At 36.9% G+C, this 24,278-nt stretch overlaps 1 protein-coding gene and 1 long non-coding RNA gene across 3 annotated transcripts in view; one reads left to right on the forward strand and one right to left on the reverse strand.

Annotated features, from left to right (window-relative positions):
• LOC114650438 (uncharacterized) overlaps window positions 1-15,593 on the reverse strand; it is a 24,377-nt gene extending 8,784 nt beyond the window's left edge. Inside the window, exon 1 of the long non-coding RNA XR_003716008.2 lies at window positions 15,361-15,593. This is a non-coding gene — a long non-coding RNA (uncharacterized LOC114650438). The remainder of the gene's footprint in view (window positions 1-15,360) is intronic.
• Window positions 15,594-15,752: 159 nt separating this feature from the next.
• Window positions 15,753-24,278, forward strand: part of grtp1a (growth hormone regulated TBC protein 1a) — a 131,432-nt gene continuing 122,906 nt past the window's right edge. The window contains exons 1-2 of one of the 2 annotated variants that reach the window (XM_051926231.1): window positions 15,753-16,222; window positions 22,563-22,714. In XM_051926231.1, the coding sequence (XP_051782191.1) occupies window positions 16,137-16,222; window positions 22,563-22,714 (238 nt within the window). In that variant the 5' untranslated portion in view covers window positions 15,753-16,136. The remainder of the gene's footprint in view (window positions 16,223-22,562; window positions 22,715-24,278) is intronic. The other variant, XM_051926232.1, reaches the window with a different exon arrangement.

Consider the following 24,278-nt stretch of genomic DNA (forward strand, 5'->3'; position numbering starts at 1 on the left):
AGAATGGATGTATTGGAAGCACAAAAGCAAGAATCACAATGAGGATACTTTTGAACATGTGTGGTCCAAATAAGTCACAATATCCAATAGAGTGCATGGAATGTTTAATAATATTTAAAGATATTCAGATCATTTTTAACCAGTCTTGCAGTCACCCGAGTTTGAGCTGGTAAGGTGTCACTCTTGTCCATTAACAAATCAAAATGTCCAAATCATGTCAAAACTATGTCAACGCACCCTTTGAATTGTAAATATAAATACAAAACTTATCTGCATTTTATTGGTGATATATTTCCAAAATAGAAACACATGCACGATTCCAAGTTGTATTTACAAACTGAAAAGTGGAAGATGAACCTGGGAGTTCAGTATGATATGAGATTTGAGCAAAGGTGAGTAAATGATAAGGTAATAATTTTTCCCTGTGATATGTCATCCCTTTAAGTCTGAATCATGAGAACTTATAAAACTTAATCATTTTTGAGTAAAATGACAGCAAATAAAGACTAAGATCAAAATATCACATAAAACAGGAAAAGTGTAAGCAGTTTTGACTGGGCCCAGGTAGGCTGAGAAATTTTTATTAGAAATGCATTGCAAGTCACTTGCAATGAACTTGCTGCCCATCGACTATCTGGATAGTCTTTGGCCCATGTGTCCCTGTATTGAGCAGGTTTCATACAGGACAGATGCACGGTTACACGATAAATTTAAAATAATTTATAATTTTTCAATATAATTAATGGCTAATTCAACTATATTATATTTGTAAATGTATACATCACTCTTACCTGAAAAAGCCTTTAAAAGAATTTATTTCAAATTGCTCTATACAAAAGAACAAGGAAATAAACTACTTTTAACATTCAAAAGTATGGTGTATACTATACATCCTTATGTACATTACACAATAATTATGAAAATTGAACAAACAGTATGCTATATATGATAAAAAAAACCTTTGATGTGTAGAACAATTTGTAGAGAAAAATCTCTCTTAATTTACTATATAAATAGATGTTTAGGAAGAAAAGCCAGGTGATCCCTTTGAAAGGCAATCCAGCTGATCCACATGCTCCTTTGTGGGTTTCTTCTTCTTTATTTCCCCGTCTCTCATTGTCTTGGTCTTTTTTGTGTTCTCACTGAGCAGAAACCACACACAAAGTAAGACCCCACCTCCTTTCATGCCTCTTCTAAACAAGAACCTTGTAAGTGCCATTTAGGATGGACGGGTATCCCGTCCAAGGTTCTCTGCCCAGATGGATGGACAAGCATCCTGACTGCATGTATTTGCAATACTTTTCCTGGCTGGGATAAAAGGGAAGGACAGGAAAGGACTGTCTCTAAGGGCTGTTTAATCCCCCAGGACGCTAAATGGCAACAACCCTGGGTATTGATACCTGTTCAGATACCAGCAGGGAATGCCAGGAATTGTACTCTGGTAGCGCAGTCCTGCTGGGGCCTGTGGGTGCTGCAGAGAATTTACACTTACTACTATTTACAATTTCTATATGACCCTGAAGTATTTCCAACGAGTAAAGCCCTGGCGCCGGAAGTACTCTCAGGTCCTTAATAAAAGGGACCGCAATGTCTTGTCCTGGTGAGTCAGAGCTGGCAGGAAAGCAAGGATTGGCAGTGTGGATAGAAAGAGACACCATATGCATTCTTTGTATAAAGGTAACTTGTGCAATAAAACCCCTTTATTTTGAACCCGAGACTGACTGTGTGTTCATTTTTGGGATTTGGGGCTCAGTGGCACCCCCTAGCCATCATAATTGGTGTAGTCAGCAGAATTTTCTGGATGTCTGGTTGGTAGAAACCTGTTTTAAACAAATTTTTGTGAGAGGAAATCCCAACATCACTTTGTGCTTTTTTTTTTTTACCTGCGAGTGTCCTATCTCATACAATGGGGAGACAGGAAAGGAAGGAAGGAAAACCAGACAGACTCAAAGAAGCACTACTCTGGTTAGTGTCATGCATCTTAGGAGCTACCCAGTAGGAGGCAAGAAGGAGAGGCTAGTGATACCGTCCACGGAAACGCGTCCGCAACAAAGATGGAAATACTATTGGAAGGATGCAACCACGGTAGTAGGTGAAAGCTTGGACTCGGAGGTATATGTTGCTGCTGGGTTTAATCTACCAGAGGAATCACTATGAATGTCCAAAGTGTTCCTACCTTTTCATTTATGTTAAATTCAATCATTATCTTAAGTCATGTGTGTATCACCCACAGTGTGACAGGTTGGTTGAATGTCTCAAAACGGATACTTAAAAACTTGTAGTGAAAAATCAACTGGATTTGAAATAGATTTACATCTATTTGCATTTAGAGAGGCACTGCAGGCTCACATACTGAGTTTTTTTATGATTGGTGACAGAGAGGTATCCTGGTCCTTGGCTGGAATGTTTGGGTGGAGTAAACTACCTTTTTTACCGCACATAATATGGCCACATAAATTTATTTAAAAATATTTTTGCATTATTTGTTTGCAATGGAATGGCCTTAGGGTATCAGGTAGTGTTACCTGCTATAACTAATATATGCTAATTGCCACATGCTGAATTTTTCATGACCCAACATTGTTTGAAAGTGATATGCTCCAATGGCAAAACTACAAAAGACAGAAGCACCCTGGGAGGAGTTAGTTGTTTTGTGATTTAGAAAATTTCACACTTGGGGAAAGAAGCACAGTAATTATTTGCAGTTCAATATCTATCCAGTAGAATCATAATGTCGGAGTCTTGAATGTTTTGTCACTACCCAAGTGACTGCCCAGGAGAAATGCATGAACCAATAATAACAACTCTTGTTGCTATGGGCAGGACACAAGAATCTGCATGGAACGGTGTGTCCATTATGAAGAACTACCTTATTCAAGAAGTCAATCCCTCAAAAGCATAGGGTTAGGTTTGGTGAATTTAAGCATTTTCTTTATTAAACTGAATCAGGTTTCCCGATTACTAAAGGGAGACATCATGTGACTTAAGGGACATATTGTCACTGCCTCAACTTCACTATAAGGCCTGTCACAACTAGTTACTATGTACTATGAGTTGGGGATAACCATGAGCTATTTGTAACAACACTTTTGGATATTTCCATAGTGATCATCTTAAATAGTATAGTAATTCTATGATGGGGTCAAAATTTTTTAAAATGACATATTTTGGGTTATTTTTTATTATTCATTAATTTTATTTTTTTCATCAGTAATATCATGATTGTTACTATTTAGTGTTGCTATGATTAGCACATTAGAACAATATAGAGGAGAACAGGACATTCAGCCCAACAAAGCTCACCAGTGCTATCCACTTAATTCTTCTAAAAAAACATCAAGTCTAGTTTTGCAAGTCCCTAAAGTCTTACATCCTACCACTCTACTTGGTAGCTTATTCCGGGTATCTATGGTTCTCTGTGTAAAGAAAAACTTCCTAATGTTTATGCGAAATTTACCCTTAACAAGTTTCCAACTGTGTCCCTGTGTTGTTGATAAACTCATTTTCATATAACAGGCACAATCCACTGTACTAATTCTTTTCATAATTTTAAATACTTCAACCATGTCATCTCTTAATCTTCATTTGCTGAACATGATGCTATGTGCTGCTGCTGAAGTGAATCATGCATTGTCGGTGCATGATGTCATGATAGCCACACTATTTAAGGTCACACAGCATATTAAAAGGAAGACAACATGGTTTTCAAATAAAGGATGGACAACACAAAATTATTTTCTTCAGCAACATTATTATAGAAAATGTTTCAGGCTTAACCATGGTTTTGTTTTAGAAATATTGCTTTTTTCTTATGACAGGATCTCTGACCTTAGTGTTTTGCCTAATGCTTGTCTTTTTGAAAAAATCCTCTCAAAATGTTTGCTTCTGTTCCGTTTTCTTTAATCGATCACTTTAGTTAAGGTCAAAACAGTTGTGATTGTGGGTCTACAGTATATGGTTCAGCTAATGCAGAAACAGAAAACAGCTTCTAAAATGGTAAGTGTTGCGGACTACATCCAGATATTCTAATGCTAATTCACTAAAATCGTGTGTAAAATAGGCGCAGACATCCCCAAAAAGAGGAGAAGCACCACATGCTGTGCTGATTGTTCCTAGCGATAATGCATAGCCTCGTAATTCTTTGGACAATAAGCAATTATACAGGAAGGTCCCTTGCATTGATATCATGGCATGGAGAACGGTCAAGGCTTTTTGTGTCATTAGGTGTTGTGTCTTTACATCTGTTGTCTCCACACAGCATTACTATTGCCAACCACGGCCATGCAGACTCAATTTAGTGGCTTTGTTGGTGCAAACTATCAGGTACACAGGAGAATTACCGTGATAGTTCACCACAAAGAAGCCACCAAATATGTCAGCTAAGGATGCTGGAACTCCGAGTCTTCCTGGATCAGGAATTGTCTGTCAACTAGGCTGATGATATATTCCACTCATTTGTGTTGCTGGACAGAATGATGGGAATTCCGAGGATAGAACCTGAATTACTATCATCTTGATCACTTTTTAGGGTGGGTTAACTACAATATCCAATAATCCACTTGGACCCAGAGCCCATACTGACTTCCTTGGATCATGTCTTCAGGCGTTGTATCTTTGGGTGTCAGACGCCAGCTGAGGCATGATTTTCAGCTTTAGTATAATCTGTAACCAAAACTTCACCCAAATCAAGGCATGCTAGGGGAGCACCCCAAAAAGGATATCAGCAAGTTGGTTAGCTCATTCAGCAAATGTTTCATAGTTGCAGTTATTTCAAACATTGTAAGATATACCTTCAAGTCATGTTCTCTCAATTCAGAATGCTTTATATGCAGTAATTGGAACATACCTCCCTCCTTGGAGAAGGCACTGTGCAGACAGCATCTGTGGCATGTTCACCCAGAACTATGCTATAACTTCTTGCTACATGTCATCAGCATAGACAGAGATTGTGTGGTGTATAACATGTATCAGAGAGATTAGGTTTGAGCTGCAAAAGGCAATTAGTATAGGCTCGAGAGACAAATTAAAAAAAGGAGGGGAGAAAGTGGAGGGCCTGGTCTCTCACCTTTATACTGTAAGTCTGGAAGGGCTTTGATATCACTGAATTGGTGAGAATAAAATGTGGAGGGCGATGAATACAGCATACAGATTATATTAATATACTGTAACCCATGCTGATGCTTATATGATACAAGACAGAAAACTGCAGTTCATGAAATATTATTTTGTTATCTGGAGAAAGCAGAGGTGGAGCCTGTGGAAGACTACAAGCAGTATCAATGATGTACAAAAGATGAATCACGTGACCTGCCCCTTGCCAAGCATGAATAAATCCTGTTTGATCTGAGCGAATCAATTTAGAGATTACTAACTGAAGTAATTTTAAAGATTGAAATTTGACAATCTGTAGGTTAGGGTGATCGTGACAGTGTTAATGGAACTGTTCAATCCAGCAGAGGAAACAGTACTATTAATTATTGAAAAAAAAAAAAAAAAAAAAAAGATTACTTTGGACAAAAAGGAATCAATTTCATCAGGGGTTTATTAATCAGAGTGTTCAGAAAAAAAAATTGGAATAGAATTTCTCAAAGTGCTTACTTTTTTCATTTGAGTTATTAACCCTACTCCAAATGGATGATATTGTAGCAAAGGTGTCACTTTTCCTCAACCTGAGAGCCAGTACCTAACTAGCTATTCCGCCAGTGGCCTGACCCTCCAAATTTAGACCTCTGTAAAAGAACAGAATTCATTTCTGTTCTCAAATTAGAATTCAAAAGTTCATAATCAGGATCGTTGACAATAGGAGGAGTATCCTCCAGAGCAGCAAAATGAGACTCCAGCTCAGACATACTTAGTCTATAGGAGCATTGCAAATAAAAATAAATAAAATCAATCACAAAGTGCCCCTTCTGGTTGCCATCAAGGCAAAAGGAATATCATCCTCTGACCCGGAAATGATTTTTATAAATTCTCTCAAAACAGAATGTAACTTCTGGGTGAATGTGAAATCACACAGAAATGAGGAATTGAATCACCAACAAGCTGCATGGGATGACAATGATGAAAAATAAAGTTTGGAAAGGGAACATTGGTGGTCTGAGAGAGAGAGAGAGATGGTGAGGCCAGTCAAGCATTTGGCAAAGATGAAGCAAGTAAGCAAGACAAAAAAAAAAAAAAAAAACAAATCTAGCTTTGAGTAAGGGTAGTTTTGGACAGAATGATATGATACTTCTTCAGAAGTGGAACTGAGCAACCAAAAGCAGTCAGGCAAGCTTAAGTCAAATTCAAAGTTGTAAAGTAACCAACTGGAATGAGCAGTACATTGGTGAAAAGGGGGAGGAAGTTTATCGAATTGTCAGTTCATGTATAAATTAAACAACACCCTTCCAGAAAACCATTTTAAACACTCAGTGTTAACATTTTAAAAGGAGCAGAATAATAAACAAAAATAAAAAACCTTAAAAAAAAAAAAACACACCACAGGCAAGAAGGAAGCTGAATCAGGTACCAGGCCTCTATAACTGAATGTTGCTCTAAGGCAAGTAGGATGAAGGGGCAATGAAAGCAAAAGCAGGGTGATTGAAATGTCCAAGGAAATAATCAAGAATTCAAAAACCCCACTGTGGAATAAACTACAGTTCAAATTAATATGATATATAGCTATAATGAGTGATGATAAAGGAGTACACAGGTGTATATTAAATCAAAATTCCGTAAATTTCAGTACAGTATACATATCAAAGAATATAAATGTTTTACCGATTAGGTCTGTGTGATTTTTCAGATACTTCATGGTCTACAAAACCTTTTGAACTCTACAACATAAGGCTAGTTTTAGGCATGAAATAGGAGCTGTGTAGTTGTGACAAAAAGAACAAAGTATAAATTACGGTGAAGACAAGGTTGCCCAGTGGTTAGCACTATTGACATACAGCCCCAGGGTCAGTGGTTTCACTGTTGTGTCTCTTTGGTGTTTACACATCCTGTGTTCAGATTGGTTTTCTAGTTTCCTCCCGTCTCTTAAAAACATGATGTTAATTTACTTGACATGTCTGAGATGACCCAGTGTGAGGTGATGTGGATGTGTGCATAAATGTTTTCTACATTGGACTTTCATTCTTCCCAAGGTTGTTTTCTGCCCAGTGGTGCTGGGATATCTTCCAGTTCTCAAGGACCCCTAAATAAAGATACATTTATTAGGTACAAATATATTAGGCCAAATGAAAAGATACAAAATGACTAATATAATCATCAGCTTAGTAGGGGTGCTATTTTTTCCTTCTCAGGTTTCAAATTGTACAGTATTGCCCTTCTATTTTATAGCTAAGGACAATGATTTAAAGACAGTGGGGGATGGGGGGTTTGGAAAAGACAGGGAACCAGCACACTTCTGTGTATGGCCTCTAAAACACATGAAGTCATTCTTAAACTACCTAATTTGTTCAATGATTACTCCATGAATGTACCAGACACCACTTGCCCTAATAAAATGAATGTTTCAGGATGTATTAGGGCTCTCATTATTTTCACTACACCTTTTTTAAAGTCAATACGGTGTTATCCATACGCAACAACTCGGAGATCAACTGAATACCTAAAAAGGTCAATTATGTGTCTTTCACAAGGCAATGTCTCTTTTTAAATAGCTCCGTTTGTTGTTTAATGGAAACTGGGTGCTTTTAAAAATAAGTGGCGCAAATATTTACAAATTTTTACCTATTCTATTCTGGAACAGTCATTCCTTTAAAAAAATGTGATGCTTTTACTTAATTTCAAAGAGAACCATTAACCAAGACCAAGATAAAACATAAAAAAAAATTAAAACGAGAAAAATAAATCTGAAAAGCTAGTAATAACAAACTCAACACTACAATGCAGAACTTCATCCCTATCAGTATGGGTCAGTCTTTGAACCAAATACAAATTATTAAAACAAATCAAACATGTATGACGATCTTTCTAATGTCAAACTGATAAAAAGGGGATCCCCATTCCCACCAATTATTTGGATAAACCACTGAACTCTACTATAGAAAGAGTGAACAAAGAAAAGCTTAAGAATATAACTTCAAAAGAAGACTCACGATGTTCATCACTACAGGAGGATTCTGTTCCTATGCTACTATAGAAATGACCTCATTAACCACATGCTGTTCAGTGGTGCAATTATATGTTAGACCTTAAATCTATACAGTTTAGGGTACTTCTACAGTACCCAAAAGATAAAATGACAGACCTATGAATTTTCATTTAAAGTGGTTCATAGCAATCATCATAAATTGAAAATTGCTAAAAGCTGCCTGACTGTCTACACTATCTGCAGATACATTTTTATGGCCCACCAAAGAGTATTATTCCACTAGGTAAACTCCGGTTTTGTTTTCAGATCTTGAAGCCATGCATATTACCTTAGCTGCTGACTCTAAACTTGCACTGCTTGAGTAAGTGTGGCTGTGTGCTTGAGCCCATATCCATGTGAATCGACGGTTGCCTCATTCAGGGATAAGCGACAGCCACCTACATTCATAAGGTTGCTTTTACACTACAACTCTGGTGTGGCCCGATTCCGAATTTTCCACATATCTGGCACATACCAAATTTTAGTTTAAACACCCAAAAACCACATTATAACTTCATTTTTTGAGATCAGACACAGACCGTTTTTGTATGTGGTATGTTTTTCCAATTGCCCATGTCTGATCGGAGTTTAAAAGGCCAGAATGAATTTTCGCTAAGTGATATGGCTTGATTATGTCATTTTTATGCAATATATTACATATTAAAACAGAAAAAGTGACTGGTTGGTGGTACAGTTAGAACACATCTCTCTATTATAAAAAGAAATCCTGTCCTGGAAAGCAAATGCAAGGTTACGATACGTGATCATCTCGGAAGACATTTTAAAGACCCGCGAGACCAAGGAGACTTGCCACGGTGCGTCTCGCGGGGAACGTAAGCATGAGACTTGGTGCCAAGAGATTGTCCCAGGGCCGTAGCAAAAAGGACAGCGGCTGTACAGGCTTTAAAAAGATCGAAGGGTAGCCCCCCCGAACGTAAGCAGCGTTATACGTCCTGCAAGAAAGAATTCAACCACGCCCGGGGCCAGAAATAAAAGACAGGTATTGCTTTTACAACATCACGCGAGACCAGGCAGTGAGCCATCATTTAAAACAAGTCAACAGACCTCTAAGCTAGCAGTTGTTGGATTGCTGTTAGCAGGCAAGCATCATGTGCTCCGAGCTCTTAAAACAACGACATGCGACAGGCAGAAGAGGCAGCTAGCAAGCAGCAAAAAGACAGCAAATGATCCAAAGGCATATCCTTAGCGTATGTTCAGCCGCAACACCCTTCACAACACGAGCAGCATTATACGTCTGGGAAGAAAGAGATGTAACCTCGCGCGGGGCAGGAAATAAAGAAACAAGTATTGTTTTTACAAAAGTTTTTAAAGTAAAAGTGAAAATAATGCATATGTAACAATTCCCAAGAAAATAATCTCTTTAAATTGTAGATTGCCTGCCTAAGGTAAAGTCATCCCTGATGACTGGGGACGTGGGAATGAGGGGTCCTTTCATCGGATTAGTGCTATTTCAGATGTGGAATGGCAAAAATGGGGGAGGCAGCTGGATGAATGAGGTCTCCAGGATACTTAAAACAAATCATATTATGTGATATCATCTAATGTGAAATTCTTCTCCGTAATTCTAGAATTTTATTTTTATACTGTATTGAGGATTTACTCTGTTCTGTGTATTGTACTGTATTGTATTGACCCCCTTCATTTTGACACCCACTGCACGCCCAACATACCTGGAAAGGGGGTCTCTCTTTGAACTGCCTTTCCCAAGGTTTCTTCCATTTTTTCCCTACAAGGTTTTTTTTTTTTTTGGGAGTTTTTCCTTGTCTTCATAGAGAGTCAAGGCTAGGGGGCTGTCAAGAGGCAGGGCCTGATAAAGCCCATTGCGGCACTTCTTGTGTGATTTTGGGCTATACAAAAATAAATTGTATTGTATATCCAGTAAACCAAACACGGGGGTTGGCGAGCGAAGCCCCCTAGTTTTTTTTATATAAATCTGAGGTAATTAAGCTGTTCAACCTAAATTGGTAGGTTCTCACTGAAACAGTAGAGAACTTTAAGAAACAGCTAAACAGGGAAAAAGGATATTCAAGAACATGGCTGCACAACTACATAGCATGAGCAGTACATGCATTCCACATAAGCTTAATGTATGTGTAAATGATCATGCCATTTTCAGGCAATGTAACACAAACAGCAAGACATTGGATAGGATTTCATCGACAATTTATATTTGGGTATTGACCAGGCAGTGTAAATGGAGCATAATACCGGATTAAACAAATTAACCTGTGGGTTTCATTTTTTACAAAAGCGCCACCAGGAGATTGCTCAAACATTGCTCAAGCATGTGGTCAATAATGTTTATAAAACACTCAGGGCAACACTTTTACTGGTCAATAATGTTCATAACACTCAGGGCAACACTTTTACAGACTGGTGTTCTATACTTTTCTACACTAACATTGAAAAGTTTGGAATCACTCAGAAATCATCATGTGCTTGATAAGAGATTAATATCATTTTTTGTCAAGATAGCAATAAAATGATCTAAAAAACAGCCAAGACAACACTAATGTTGCTAATAGCTATTACTGCATGAAATTACTTTTTTTATTATTATTCACATGACTGCAATACCCCAATTTCAGTAGCCATTCCTTCACTGTCCTCATCGTAAACTCCTTTAGCTTATCTTTAAATAGTCGTGTTTAAATACAAACTGGTTATTACAGAAACCTTTGTTATTGCATTAGTACCAGTGAAACCTGTTATTCTGTTCAATAAAGCAAGTAAATTGTCTTTCTTTGAGTTGCAAGGCTGGCATTCCTTGACTTCAGTTCTGAATTCAAAAATTGGCCAAAGTGAAACTCTCTCAAGAATCAGGTTAGTTATTGGTGTAATATCTGCATGAAGTGGGTGGGAAATTAAACAGGCCCTCCGAGCCCGATGGGGGAACCCTAAGTTCTAAACACCTCCCTTTTTTTGCCCCAAAAATTCCCACTGTATCACGTTTACCAATCCACACTGCAAGCGCATGTAATCAGGAATGCAACCTGTAATTTAAAAATGTATGGTTTCAATCCATTAGACCAATGATTGCTCCTGTTAGAAGTTCTAGTAACAGCTGTCACTGGTCATACAGTTTGAAGCAATAAGCTTTCAAATCACTGGTCGAAATCCTATACTTTAAACAACAGAGGGTAGCTGGGTAGCAGTGGAAGTGATAGAGCAGCGTGCTGAGCAGCAAGTTTGTGTGTATGTATGGCTTCTAGTAATTGATACAAGGTCTGATGAACTCTGTGTTTTTGTGGCAGCCAGCTCTGTGTTAAGCAGAGGTAACACTTTAAAAGCAATGTGCTTTACACAGAATACTTTCTAAAGTAATGAGTAACATACCACAATGCTTAATTTATTGAAATAAAAATACCCAACTTAATAAAGAAAACAGATTTTTTTTAAACAAAGCAAAGCAAACACTCCACAAATAGTTGCACTAGTCAGGGGTATCCAGATATTGTTCCACGAAAGGTCTTCTATCAGTCCACAAGAAATGGATGGATCTACTGTTTTATTATGTTTTGTGCTTTCAAACTACAAATTTTAAAATTTTTATGCAGCTCTTCATGTTGATTTGTTCAGAAATTATAATACAGTACGCTGTCTAAAGCATCATCACAAAGACATAATCATTAAGACTTGCTCATTTCATATTGTAGCCCTAGACCACCGAGATGCTCACTGACCCCAATTGTCGATGGATTATTGCACTTTTATGTTGGTCTTTTAGGTAGATGGTCACACTAGTTGGAATTCTTATGCGACTTTGACAGGCCCACCATTTACAGTATCTCACAAAAGTGAGTACACCCCTCACATTTTTGTAAATATTTTATTATATCTTCTCGTGGGACAACACTGAAGATATGACACTTTGACACAATGTAAAGTAGTCAGTGTACAGCTTGTATAACAGTGTAAATTTGCTGTCCTCTCAAAATAACTCAACACAGAGCCATTAATGTCTAAACCGCTGGCAACAAAAGTGAGTACACACCTAAGTGAAAAATGTCCAAATTGTGCCCAAAGTGTCAATATTATTTTGTGTGGCCACCATTATTTTCTAGCACTACCTTAACTCTCTTGGGCATGGAGTTCACTAGAGCTTCACAGGTTGCCACTGGAATCCTCTTCCACTCCTCCATGACGACATCACGGAGCTGGTGGATGTTAGAGACCTTGTGCTCCTCCACCTTCTGTTTGAGGATGCCCCTCAGATGATCAATAGGGTTTAGGTCTGGAGACATGCTTGACCAGTCCAGCACCTTTACCCTCAAGTTTCTTTAGCAAGGCAGTGGTTGTCTTGGAGGTGTGTTTGGGGTTGTTATCATGTTGGAATACTGCCCTGCGGCCCAGTTTCTGAAGTGAGGGGATCCTGCTCTGCTTCAGTATCTCACAGTACATGTTGGCATTCATGGCTCCCTCAATGAACTGTAGTTCCCCAGTGCCAGCAGCACTCATGCAGCCCCAAACCATGACACTCCCACCACCATGCTTGACTGTAGGCAAGACACACTTGTCTTTGTATTCCCCACCTGGTTGCCACCATACAAGCTTGACACCATCTGAACCAAATAAGTTTATCTTGGTCTCATCAGACCACAGGACATGGTTCCTGTAATCCATGTCCTTAGTCTGCCTTGCCTTCAGCAAACTGTTTGTGGGCTTTCTTGTGCATCATCTTTAGAAGAGGCTTCCTTCTGGGTTGACAGCCATTCAGACCAATTTGATGCAGTGTGTGGCGTATGGTCTGAGCACTGACAGGCTGACCCCCCACACCTTCAATCTCTGCAGCAATGCAGGCAGCACTCTATTTTCAAAAGACAACCTCTGGATATGACGCCGAGCACGTGCACTCAACTTCTTTGGTCGACCATGGTGAGGCCTGTTCTGAGTGGAACCTGTCCTGTTAAACCGCTGTATGGTCTTGGCCACCGTGCTGTAGCTCAGTTTCAGGGTGTTGGCAATCTTCTTATAGCCTAGGCCATCTTTATGTAGAGCAACATTCTTTTTTTCAGATCCTCAGAGTTCTTTGCCATGAGGTGTCATGTTGAACTTCCAGTGACCAGTATGAGAGAGTGTGAGAATGATAACACCAAATTTACCACACCTGCTCCCCATTCACACCTGAAACCTTGTAACACTAATGAGTCACATGACACCGGGGAGGGAAAATGGCTAATTGGGCACAATTTGGCCTTTTTTCAATTAGGGGTGTACTCACTTCTGTTGCCAGCGGTTTAGATATTAATGGCTGTGTGTTGAGTTATTTTGAGGGGACAGCAAATTTACACTGTTATACAAGCTGTACACTGACTACTTTACATTGTATCAAAGTGTCATATCTTCAGTGTTGCCCCATGAAAAGATATAATAAAAATATTTACAAAAATGTGAGGGGTGTACTCACTTTGTTAGAGACTGTATATTGGCTCCTTTACAGTTGGCATTGAAGCCGATTATCTGCCTGATAAATGCAAGCTCATACTATGGGTGACTCATCCCTTGGCAAAGTTTTTAAAAAAACAAATATATTACAGCTATTATTCCTACTTACAGCATATGACTGTACAATTTTTTTGCTTGAATACACAAAAATATTGTCACGCACTGTTTCTGGGCTCAGGATTTAATATCAAATGCTGGACAGTGAAATGTGCAGTTTTTGATAGAAACAAAAAAGAAATACACTACTGATTACATATTACAATTTAAAATAACTTTATAAAATATTTAGTACTTCCTAAAATAAATGAAAAATACCTGTGTCATCTGCAAAAGAGAAAAGATGACTCCAGCATGCTGACCATAATAAAGTTTTCAAGTCATCTTCCGGGCAATGTTGGTGTTCTGTTGCCAATTTAAATCTTTTCCTGTATTTGCCAATTTCAGATAGGTCTTTTTCTTTGAAGCTCTGCTCCCAAGGCCAGCACCCTGAAACTGTCATTCGTTGTTTAAGACGACACTGGTTTTTGGCGTTTATTTAAAGAAGCAGCCCCCTGAGGACCTGTAAGGTATCCTTTTCTCACACTACAGACTTTGATGTACTTATCTCTCCTGTGCAGTTGTGCAATTGGGTCTTCTGCCTTTTTCTGTCCTAGTTAAGTTTAGTTTTTAGAGATTAGGGTTTGTATTAAATATTCAGTTTCCTGGTAATATGGTAAATGGTATAACCTTCAAAACAACAATAAACTGACATATTTGAGAAGCCCGTTTCATTTTGGCTAATTTTTGAAGGCAGAACTGAATTTAGGAATGCCAGTATCTTGCAACTCAAGGAAATACCTTTCTTTATTGAACAGAATAACAGGTTTCAGAACCTCTAACATAATTACAAAAGTCTGGCTAACAACCAATTAGCATTTAAACATGATTAATAGAGGATAAGCTGAGACAGTTTACAATTAGGACATGCAGTCATATGTGAATAGAAAATTATAAATCAGTAATTTCAAGATGTAATAGCCATTAGAAAAATGATTAATGTCCTGGTTGTATTTTTACAATCCTTTTAATAATATCTTGCTAAAAAAAAAAAAAAAAAAAAAAAAGTATAGGTTTTTAAAAGAAACAATCATTTCTGTATGACTGCAAACTTCTGAACGCTACGTCTTCCGACTACTGTTCTGGTCTTTTTTATTTTAATGAGCGCACACCTCACACTGCTTTGCCAGGTAACCATGAAGTACACGGTCAAACAGGTTCTGTCTCTAGGAGAAACTTGTTACAACGTTCGTTACAATGGCATTCAAACATCGCAAGCACTGTAGAATTAACCGCAAAAGTGTTTCATTTTTTCAAATATGCTAGAGAAGACTGACAATTATTTTTTATTCAAAATATTTTGGTCAGAACTTTATGTGGGTCAATTAATCACTTCCATATAATGTAAAACATAATAAAAAGTAATTCACAAGGAAAAATCTCAAACCTTTTACATCCTCTACGGTACGTCTGTAAAATAAAGTGTAAGTACCCTGGTTCACTGGGAACGGAATTTTAAAACCAGTCACTGTAGACACTACGGTGCTGGGAACTTCATTACGGATTTGGGGGGGGGGGGTTCTTTAAAAAAAAATAAACAAATCTTACGTACACGAATAAAAATTGATTACATGATAAATATCATAATATACATATATAGTGTATTATTTAGTAATGGTTAAATTACGAGTTTTCAAATTTCAAATACGAAATATGTAACATTAGTAAACATCACCAACCTTCCTGAACTTAGTATATTACCTCTCCGGCATCATTGATTGACAGTAACAGCTTTTTAAAACCCGCCCATGATTAATTTATAGTCTAAGGGGGATGGCGCATGATTCGCTGCACAGAACCTCACATGTGATTGACTGCTCATTGCCTAAAAACATAAAGGCGGTATCACAAAGACAACTCCGCCCACCTGCGTTGAAAATAGGTGAAATAAAGCCCTCCATTTACCTAATCCCCAGAGACTGAGGGGGCGTTGCAGGAAAAAAAAACCTTTCACGAGCAGTACACTACGCCCCTAATCAGTTGATTGACAGTGGTTGTCTAGGGTAACCTGTGAACGGCTTGAGGGATTGCTTTGGAAAGAAACCTCCTTCTGGCACCGTAAAGGACATTGCAGTTCACCAGCGACACTCCGGGTTTTCGGTGGCAGCGCAATGTGGCTGTCGGAAAAACAGAGTAGACAGGTGCAGTACGCGGTCGCCGTGAACCTTCGTAGTAACCAACTCTCAAGTTGGACACCCATGGAATGAGTGCCACGGAACAGCATTCCGGCAACGGGCTTGTCTCTCTGGATGTGACGGTACTGGAGGTGCGCGGTTTTGCGCTGGGGATGAACTTTGGAACGTTCCACTTTATGAGCTGTGGTAGCCACTCGTCGTGATGTGCTGGATCGGCACTTTCTGAAGTGCCGTGGCTGTAGGGTGACAGCCGCCGTCTCGGGACTGTTTCAACTTTGTTTTGTTTTCTTTTTTGTTCACTTTTGACAGTTGATTTATCAATGGAAGAACGAAACCGCAACCGAGAAACGCAGGAGCAGCAGCTCAATGAGTTTGATAAAAGCACGGCCAAGGAGCGCATTGACAGGTGAGGAAGCATCGTTAAATTCATGTTTATCTCCTATAGGGGCAGAACGGGGCAGAGATGAAACGCTTTGTGTTTTAGTTATTTATTACAACCTACAATACATCGTAGCGTCAATAGTTAGTAAATTGATTTTAAACCATCACTCGGTTGTTTTATTCAGACCGCGAATACTTAAAATGAACCCCATTACACTTATGGCACAGACTTGCTTAACATTTTAATGGATACAGTTTCAGTGTTTTATAGCGTTTTCTTTTACACTGATTAAGTAACAACAATTTCCTTCCAAATTCTGATGTACAATGAACATTTTTTTCACGCGATACAGTGAATTTCAACTATCGTAAAAGAGAGCACTATAAGAGAAACCTAAAAGAATACTATTAAATAACATCAGTGAGCCTGTTGATATTTGTTCATTTATGAATGTTTGCCCTTTCACAAGCACTTTCACGTGAAATTAGTCATTAATTTATCTATGCTTGGTACAAAGCTCTGTCACTGTTGCTTGTTCTAATTTCAAAAGTGTACAATACAGTGTACATAAAAGATTTTAATTGAACATATTTAGCTGCTAAAAACAGAGTTTTGGTGTTGAAAGTACAAAAATGTTTTTCCATGCTTATGCGTTTAAACCACTACAGTATTATAGTTTTATTGATTTTTAGTTATTGTGTCGCTATCAGTAATATTATTTTATTCTTGGTTATTAGTTTTGTTTTTTAAAGTGACAACATTCTTAAAGTGTACAGTAATCAAACTCTGGCTGAGGTTTCTTAAAAAAAACAAACAAACTGCATATTGCGCAGTGACTTAATTTGTACAGTATGAATAGATAAAATGGGTCAGTGCCCACCATAGGCAATGTAAACTGCCTCATACAGCTTAGGTGTTATGTGTACAATTAATACACAAATTTTAATTATAACTATAATAGATTTATTTATAGTTCTTAGTATAAAGTGTCATAAATCGTTTTGTGTTAATTAAACACTTAGAGTGTTTATATACTCTTCCTCTATATATAGTGTAGGATCATGTAAACACTTGAAGTGTTAATTTAACAATGACAGTTTCACTGTGAAGATAAACTAGAAATCCAGTATCTTACGTTATGATTGTTTTTAACACAGGCTGGTTGGATTTCTACTTCACAATTTTTGGTGTGGTACTGATCACACCACTTCAGTGGCAGAGAAGGTAAATTAGCCATTTCAGTAAATAGATGAATGAATGACTGGGTTTAATGAATTACAATAACCAGTCTTGTTATTCAAACTGACCTCTTACTGTACTGCTGTAGTAATCTAGATACAGTATTTTAAAGTTTAGGATCTGACAGTTCAGACCAATCCATAGCTGTTTATTATTTAGATAAAGTTATAAAATTATTCATTTAATTATACAATCGTGCTTTAAGTCCAGGACAGTAGTTTGAACCCAATATTTTGGGTGTGCAAGGAAGCCACTATGCCTTCATACCACAGAAAATTCAGCTTGGTTTATATTAATGTATTGTAGACATTTGACCAATTACATTATGGTTAGTTTTAGTATAAACCAGCATACAGTAACAACAACAATATTTATATAGCACATTTTCATAGAAATGATGTAGCTTAAAGTGCTTTACAAGATAAAGAAAGAGAAAAAAGGCAAAATATAAAAAATAAAATTAAGCAATACTAATTAACATGGAATAAAATTAAGGTCCGATGGCCAGGGAGGACAGAAAAAAAAAAAAACTCTTACTCTCCAGTAAAACAGTAAACCTGAATGTAGAATTATGCATAACAGTAGGGGTGGATGTTCCGTGTCCTTAGAGTGTCTGCTGGGGTTTTCTTTTGGGGGCTGAGGTTTTATCTTGACATCGCATTTATGTGCATCTTAATTTTTTTGATGTCTTCAAACTGCCCTGGTATAAGTGTGCCCGTCCAGGATTGGCACTCCCCTGCACCTAATACTGCAGGTATAGACTCCATCTTTCTATAACCATGAAATATGTTCATAGAAAATAAGTATACTTGTATATCAACATGTTACTAGTGTTATTTTATTTTGCAATACTAATTAGGTTGATCATTTGGAAGAGCATTTTCATGCAGCCAAATGTTGATTTTTCTAACAGAATATGACACCATGCTGGTATTATCATTGGCAATTGCATATCCATTCAACCCAGAATCTTGGCTAACTAAATTGGCAGTGGCACACACAGCTACCACAAACCACTGAGAAGAGAAAAACAAAGATGAAGTAATGTAATACTTAATTCACATAATATTCTGAAGTGCACTTAATCCAGTTCAGTGTCACAGGGGCATTAATGTCTATCCCAACAGTACTTGGCACAAGACAGGGACCATCCCTGGACAGAGCGTCAATCTATCGCAGAACCCAATAACACTTATCCACACTTGTGCAAGGCTGATTTGAAAGCAGCAGTTAATATAACCAGCATGCCTTTGCTGCATTTGAGGAAAAGCCAGTTACCTGGAGGAGAGCCCAGAGAGACACAGAGAGGATATGCAAACTCCACCTGTACAGTGACTGAATATGGTATTAGGCAGCAGCACTGCCCACTCTGTTACTGTACTGTTCAGATAAGGAACAGCCAAGGGAAATAATAGCTATTTATTTTAAAAGCAATATGGACAGCTTCAGCAGCAGAGATGGATGGAGTCTAATATTGTCTGGTGGATTTTTCCAACCAGCGTTTTCAGGTAATATTTATTTATTATTTATCCTTGGAATTTAGGCAGTTATTGCATCTTTTGAACATTATGTATACTCGGGTGTATAGGCAGTAATATTTTCTTTAAGGTAGAGGGACTTTAAGTTATTAACAGCTCTACATGTATAAAGGTATGTTTTTAAAAATTGTTTCTAAACCTAGCTGGAGGCCACTGTGAGATATACTAATTGGAAATATATTATTGTGTTTTCTCCAGTTATCACCCTGTTTCCTGAATTTTGAATTAATTGTTCCATAGTAATTAAATTATTTGAGCAGTCTAACAAGAGAGCATCACGTCAGTCAATTCTTCCAAATAAAATGAACTTACTATTTTGCCAAGACCCTGTATATTAAGGAAATGTCTTAATTTTCAAACATAAGATCTAAGGTATCGATGTAATCAACTAAATGAAGTCCAAGCCTTTTGATATAAGAGTAGTAATTTTTGTCTTACTAACTACAGAATGTTTTCACCTATTAAAATACTTCTGTTTTGACCGAATTTAAGGACAATTCATTGTATCCATCTGTTATTTCATCTTATTTAAGCAATTATTTATTGATATGACTGAAGTGGCAACATTTCGTTTTATTGATAAATACAGCTGATTGTTATCAGTATATCAAAGTTACATTTCCAAATGTTATTATGTGAGGATGGTCCATGCACCGAGGTCTGATGAATCTCATATCTTTCTGCAGAAAGGATAGAGGGAATAATGTCATAATATTTTTGTTCATGCTGAAAATGATTTTGAGGAGTATGAATTAAATCAAGCAGATTCTCAAAATTGGCCCCTCCTCTCCCCCCACGTGTGTGTTTGTGTTCCAGGATTTTATTTTTAAGGTGATTAAAGAAGAGCCACTTAAAAATTTCTTTAGTTACAGCATATAGTTTATATGGACATCTTCACCAGTTGTTCTGGCAACAGTATAGTATGTGTCTTAAGCCTTGATTTAATTCCTGAGGTTGAACATTTCTATTTGCCCATCCAGTTTAATGTAACATGTATTTTGGCAAATTATGGCACTTCTTCCAACAAGTTGTGAAATAACCTTTGTGTTTTGGACTTGTTTTATCCTGAGGGCGTGTTAAGCATGTTTTTAGATACCAACGTTTGCTTGTTGTTACAGGCAAACCGATGACATTTTAACCATTTATGTTCACGATTAGTTATAATTTGTATTATAAAGGTATGTCTTGAATGTTATTTAATGTCATTTGAAAAATGTAAGCCTTTCAGTATTTTACATTCTTCAGGTATGTTGTAATGACAGTATGTTGTCAATATTTTAGATGAAGTATGTTATTTTTAAATTAGTGTATGCTTGGTGTGTGGGTATGTTTGTGTGTGTCCTGCGGTGGGTTGGCACCCTGCCCGGGATTGGTTCCTGCCTTGTGCCCTGTGTTGGCTGGGATTGGCTCCAGCAGACCCCCGTGACCCTGTTTTTGGATTCAGCGGGTTGGAAAATGGATGGATGGATATTATTTTTGCTGAATTCATGACTTTGCTTATATGTTTTTTTTTTAATAAATTCATGTACAATTATTTGATTGTAAGTAATTTTATCATTTTAAAGTTTTTATAATACTATAGAGAATTAATGTTTGTAATGATCTGGACACCATTGTAATGTGTAGTTGTTATATATTATAACAAACATTATTAAAATTATGTGATAAACTTGTGCCCCATCTGGGGCTGGTTCTTTCTGAATAGAATAAGCTCTGGTCCCCAGTACTCCTGAGTTTGATTAAGCAGTTTGCGCATGTCAATGTTAAGTTAGGTCAGCTTATATTTAGTAGATATGTATTTGTTATCCAAGAAGGATATTTGTTTGCATCAGGAAAGTACAAACATACAAAAGGACATTGTTACACAGATGTAAGAAGAGACAACACATGATAGTTATTGTTATCAGTGCTCATACCCATACTCTTAACGGTACCCAATAATAATTCAGAATTCAGCAGGATCTCTAAATCTACTAGACGTCAAACTGCTGATAGCTTTGGAGATAAAGGAGTTCTTAAATCTGATGTTCTTAGCCATTGGATCGGACTCTACAGCCTGCTGGTAGAAATCACACCTAAGAAATAGAGGATGGCTGCTGTCTAACAGAATCAAGTTGTCCTTTTTAACTTCTTTATGGTACAGCTCAGTGAGAAAGTGGTTGCTGCAGACTAATAATTTTAGTGCTAATTTTGGCAATGCTGTTTAGACAGCTTATGTTTCCAAACCAACATATAAAAGACTTATTAAAAGGAGTCATTACAATTTTGTCTGTTAAATTATTATTATTATTAAAATGATAAATTCTCGCTATGATTCAAAACAGAGATATGTTACTAAGAACGAAATATATTAACCAGATTCCAGAATCTGTGCCACTTTTAACTGGACAATTACCTGTAATTTCATTGAAAGTCTGGTTGACCCACAGGCTGTGGGTTTCAATCAAATAAATGAAGTATAGATGTATACTAAAGCAGTAAATTTAATGCAGAGGGGTACATTCGTGCCTTGACTTGCTTACACCATTTTATTTTTCTTGTAAATGTCCATAAAAGTAAGAAAAACTCTTAAAAAAAAAAAAAAAAAAAAAAAAAAAAAAAAACTGTAGCGTGAGCGACATGTAAATGATAGTAAATAAACAACTCAATCTTTATTGAAATCCAACAAGAAAAAGGAACAGGAAAAATAACAATTTTTTGCCAAACCTAGGATAATGGTGAAAAATAAGGAAACCATGTCCTACAGAACCCATTTAAAGAGATGTCCCCTGAGGGTCTATAATTGTTAAAGACTATGCAGAATGGTGAGAGAGGTGTGGCAAATGTGGCAGGCACAAGAGAAGAAGAAGAACACACAAAAAACAGAAGATAGCAGTAGTGTTTTATCTGCAAAAATTGAGTCATTAGCTCCTTCCAAAAAAGCAGAAACAACCTAAGAAGGCAGGATATCAGGAACCAGTGATTTTCCAGAGTCAATATAATCTAGAGTGTCCTTAAACTCAGAAGATGTAATCGTATGGCAACATTTTCTGCAAGAGAGTCTTGTGAAATGGGATAAACTTCAGAAAGGGAAGGGTTAGAATTTTCTCAAAATTATTCAGAATAAAATTTTAAAAACTGTTATTAATATTCAGAGGGTTATTGATCTTTCCTTTAAATTAATCAACACAAAAGGGAAACCTATAAAGACTGAGTTAGCTCCTGGATCAATGCAGTCAAAAGTTGCAGAATTTTTCAAAATGGGAAAAAGTATACTATAGCACCTTTTTGATTACACTAGCGGAGTGTGAAAATAAAATTATGCTTCAAAAATGTTCACTGAATGTCTTGACTTTGTCTTTGCTTTAAAGCACTGGTTGCAGTAAAAGCCTGTAAAGCTGTACTTAAGGACAAGCGTTTTTTAAATTTTTATCCAAAAGAAAAAATAAGTAGAATAAGCATACAGAATGTTGTCTATATGGTGTAAATCTGTATTAGTCAGTTATATTGTATTATAAATCCACAACAATAGATAGACAAAAAATAGTTTCACATATAGTTATAGTTTTAGTTTTATTTAGTTTTTTTTTTTTTTTTTTTTTCAATAGGATTGATCCCTATGGCTTTGAAAGATCCACTGACTTTGATTATGATGCCTATGAAGAGTTTATGTCTGTTTATCTTGCCATACTCACTAGACGAAGTATCAAATGGTCAAAACTTTTGAAGGGAAACAAAAAAGTTGGAAAAAGTTTAAAAGGTAAGTATTGCATGTACATGAAAAATTATAAAATTAGTTTTTGTGTGATTGAATAATTTGAGGTTCTCATAACCTGCTCTTGAGTGAACATCTGTAAACCATGGTTTCATTTTTAACCAGTATATCAGTCACACTTATTCACTATACAGTTATCTATTCTTCAATTTTCCAAAATTCCTTATTACATTACAGTGCCATCATTATGCTTGTATCTTTGACTAAAATGTAGTAATGCTTATGAAATGTACACTAGGAGAACTCAAGTCAAGTCATGTCTCCCCCATCACCCAAGAAAAAAATGAATGAGTAATAGTTTCTTAAAAATAGTGGCATTCAAATTGCTTCAGTTTAGTGGACTAGACAAACTTTTCAATATGAACGTCTAGCATGAGTCTACCATTTATCAGCTAAGAAGGACTGAATTCAGGATTCTGCATAAATCCAATCTCACTTATGAGTACACAAATTCCACAGAGCAAGAACATAACCAGAAAATTTTCTTTAGAGCACTGTAACCTGTGTTGTTTTAAACAGTAATACTTATTTGCCTAAGTAACATTAATCAAAATGAGAAGCATCAAAATGTATTTTTGTACGGTTAAAAGGTTGGCCAGCAATCCATCCATCTTCTAACCTGCTCAATCCATTTCATAGTCGTGGAGCCTGGAGCCTCTTCAAGCAACACTGGGTGCAAGATAGGAACTAATCCAGGACAGGACACATTCTCACACTCAGCAGTCTGTCATACAGGCTTTTTTGCCAAATAACCTAACACTTGTGTGTTTGGGATATGGGAGGTAAACTGGAAAATGTGAAGAATAGCCTATGCAGAAGCATGAAGAGCATGCAGAATTCATACAGACAGCAACTGAATGTGGGATTCAAACCTAGCTCCTAAATCTGTGAGGTGGCAACACTAACCACTGCCATTATAATGCCGCCTACCACATTATTGAACAGTATAAATGGAAGGGGGTGGCCATTTCATTTAACTGTGTTCCAGTATCCTACTGTGAACACTTGCATTATAGAAAAAATCATTTTGTGAGGATTTTTATCCATTTTAAAATGAGGTGCTGCTGTACTTGTCAAAGATAATAATGGCAGATACTTCACCGTCTTACAAGCACAAGAGGCAGAAACAAAGAAACATATTAAAACATATAATTAATTAAATCAATTAAACATGCAATTAATTTTGATCCTATGATTGACTGATATATCCATCTTTGGCTCTTGCCTAGTTCTCAGTGTTGCCATAATAAACTGTGTAGGACCACAACCCTAAAAGTTGCATACAATGGCTCACAGAAGGAAGTATTTGCTCTGTCAGTCACTGTCTGCTAGGTTTTGATCCTTCCCTAAAATGCACATCCTCGTTAACCTCTTTGTTAAAAGAGCTTAGATTATATTCAGATCAAACAAATAGCAAAATAATTATGGACACTATTTTTGTGCATCCATGTGATTAATCATGTTTCTATTTTCAGTCCTTTTATAATCTGATTTAAAATACTCAAGCCTGATACTATAGCCTGTTTTACAGTTGTCAAACTGTGTGATA

Source organism: Erpetoichthys calabaricus, chromosome 4, assembly GCF_900747795.2.
Source record: "Erpetoichthys calabaricus chromosome 4, fErpCal1.3, whole genome shotgun sequence".
Taxonomy (NCBI): Eukaryota; Metazoa; Chordata; class Cladistia; order Polypteriformes; family Polypteridae; genus Erpetoichthys; species Erpetoichthys calabaricus.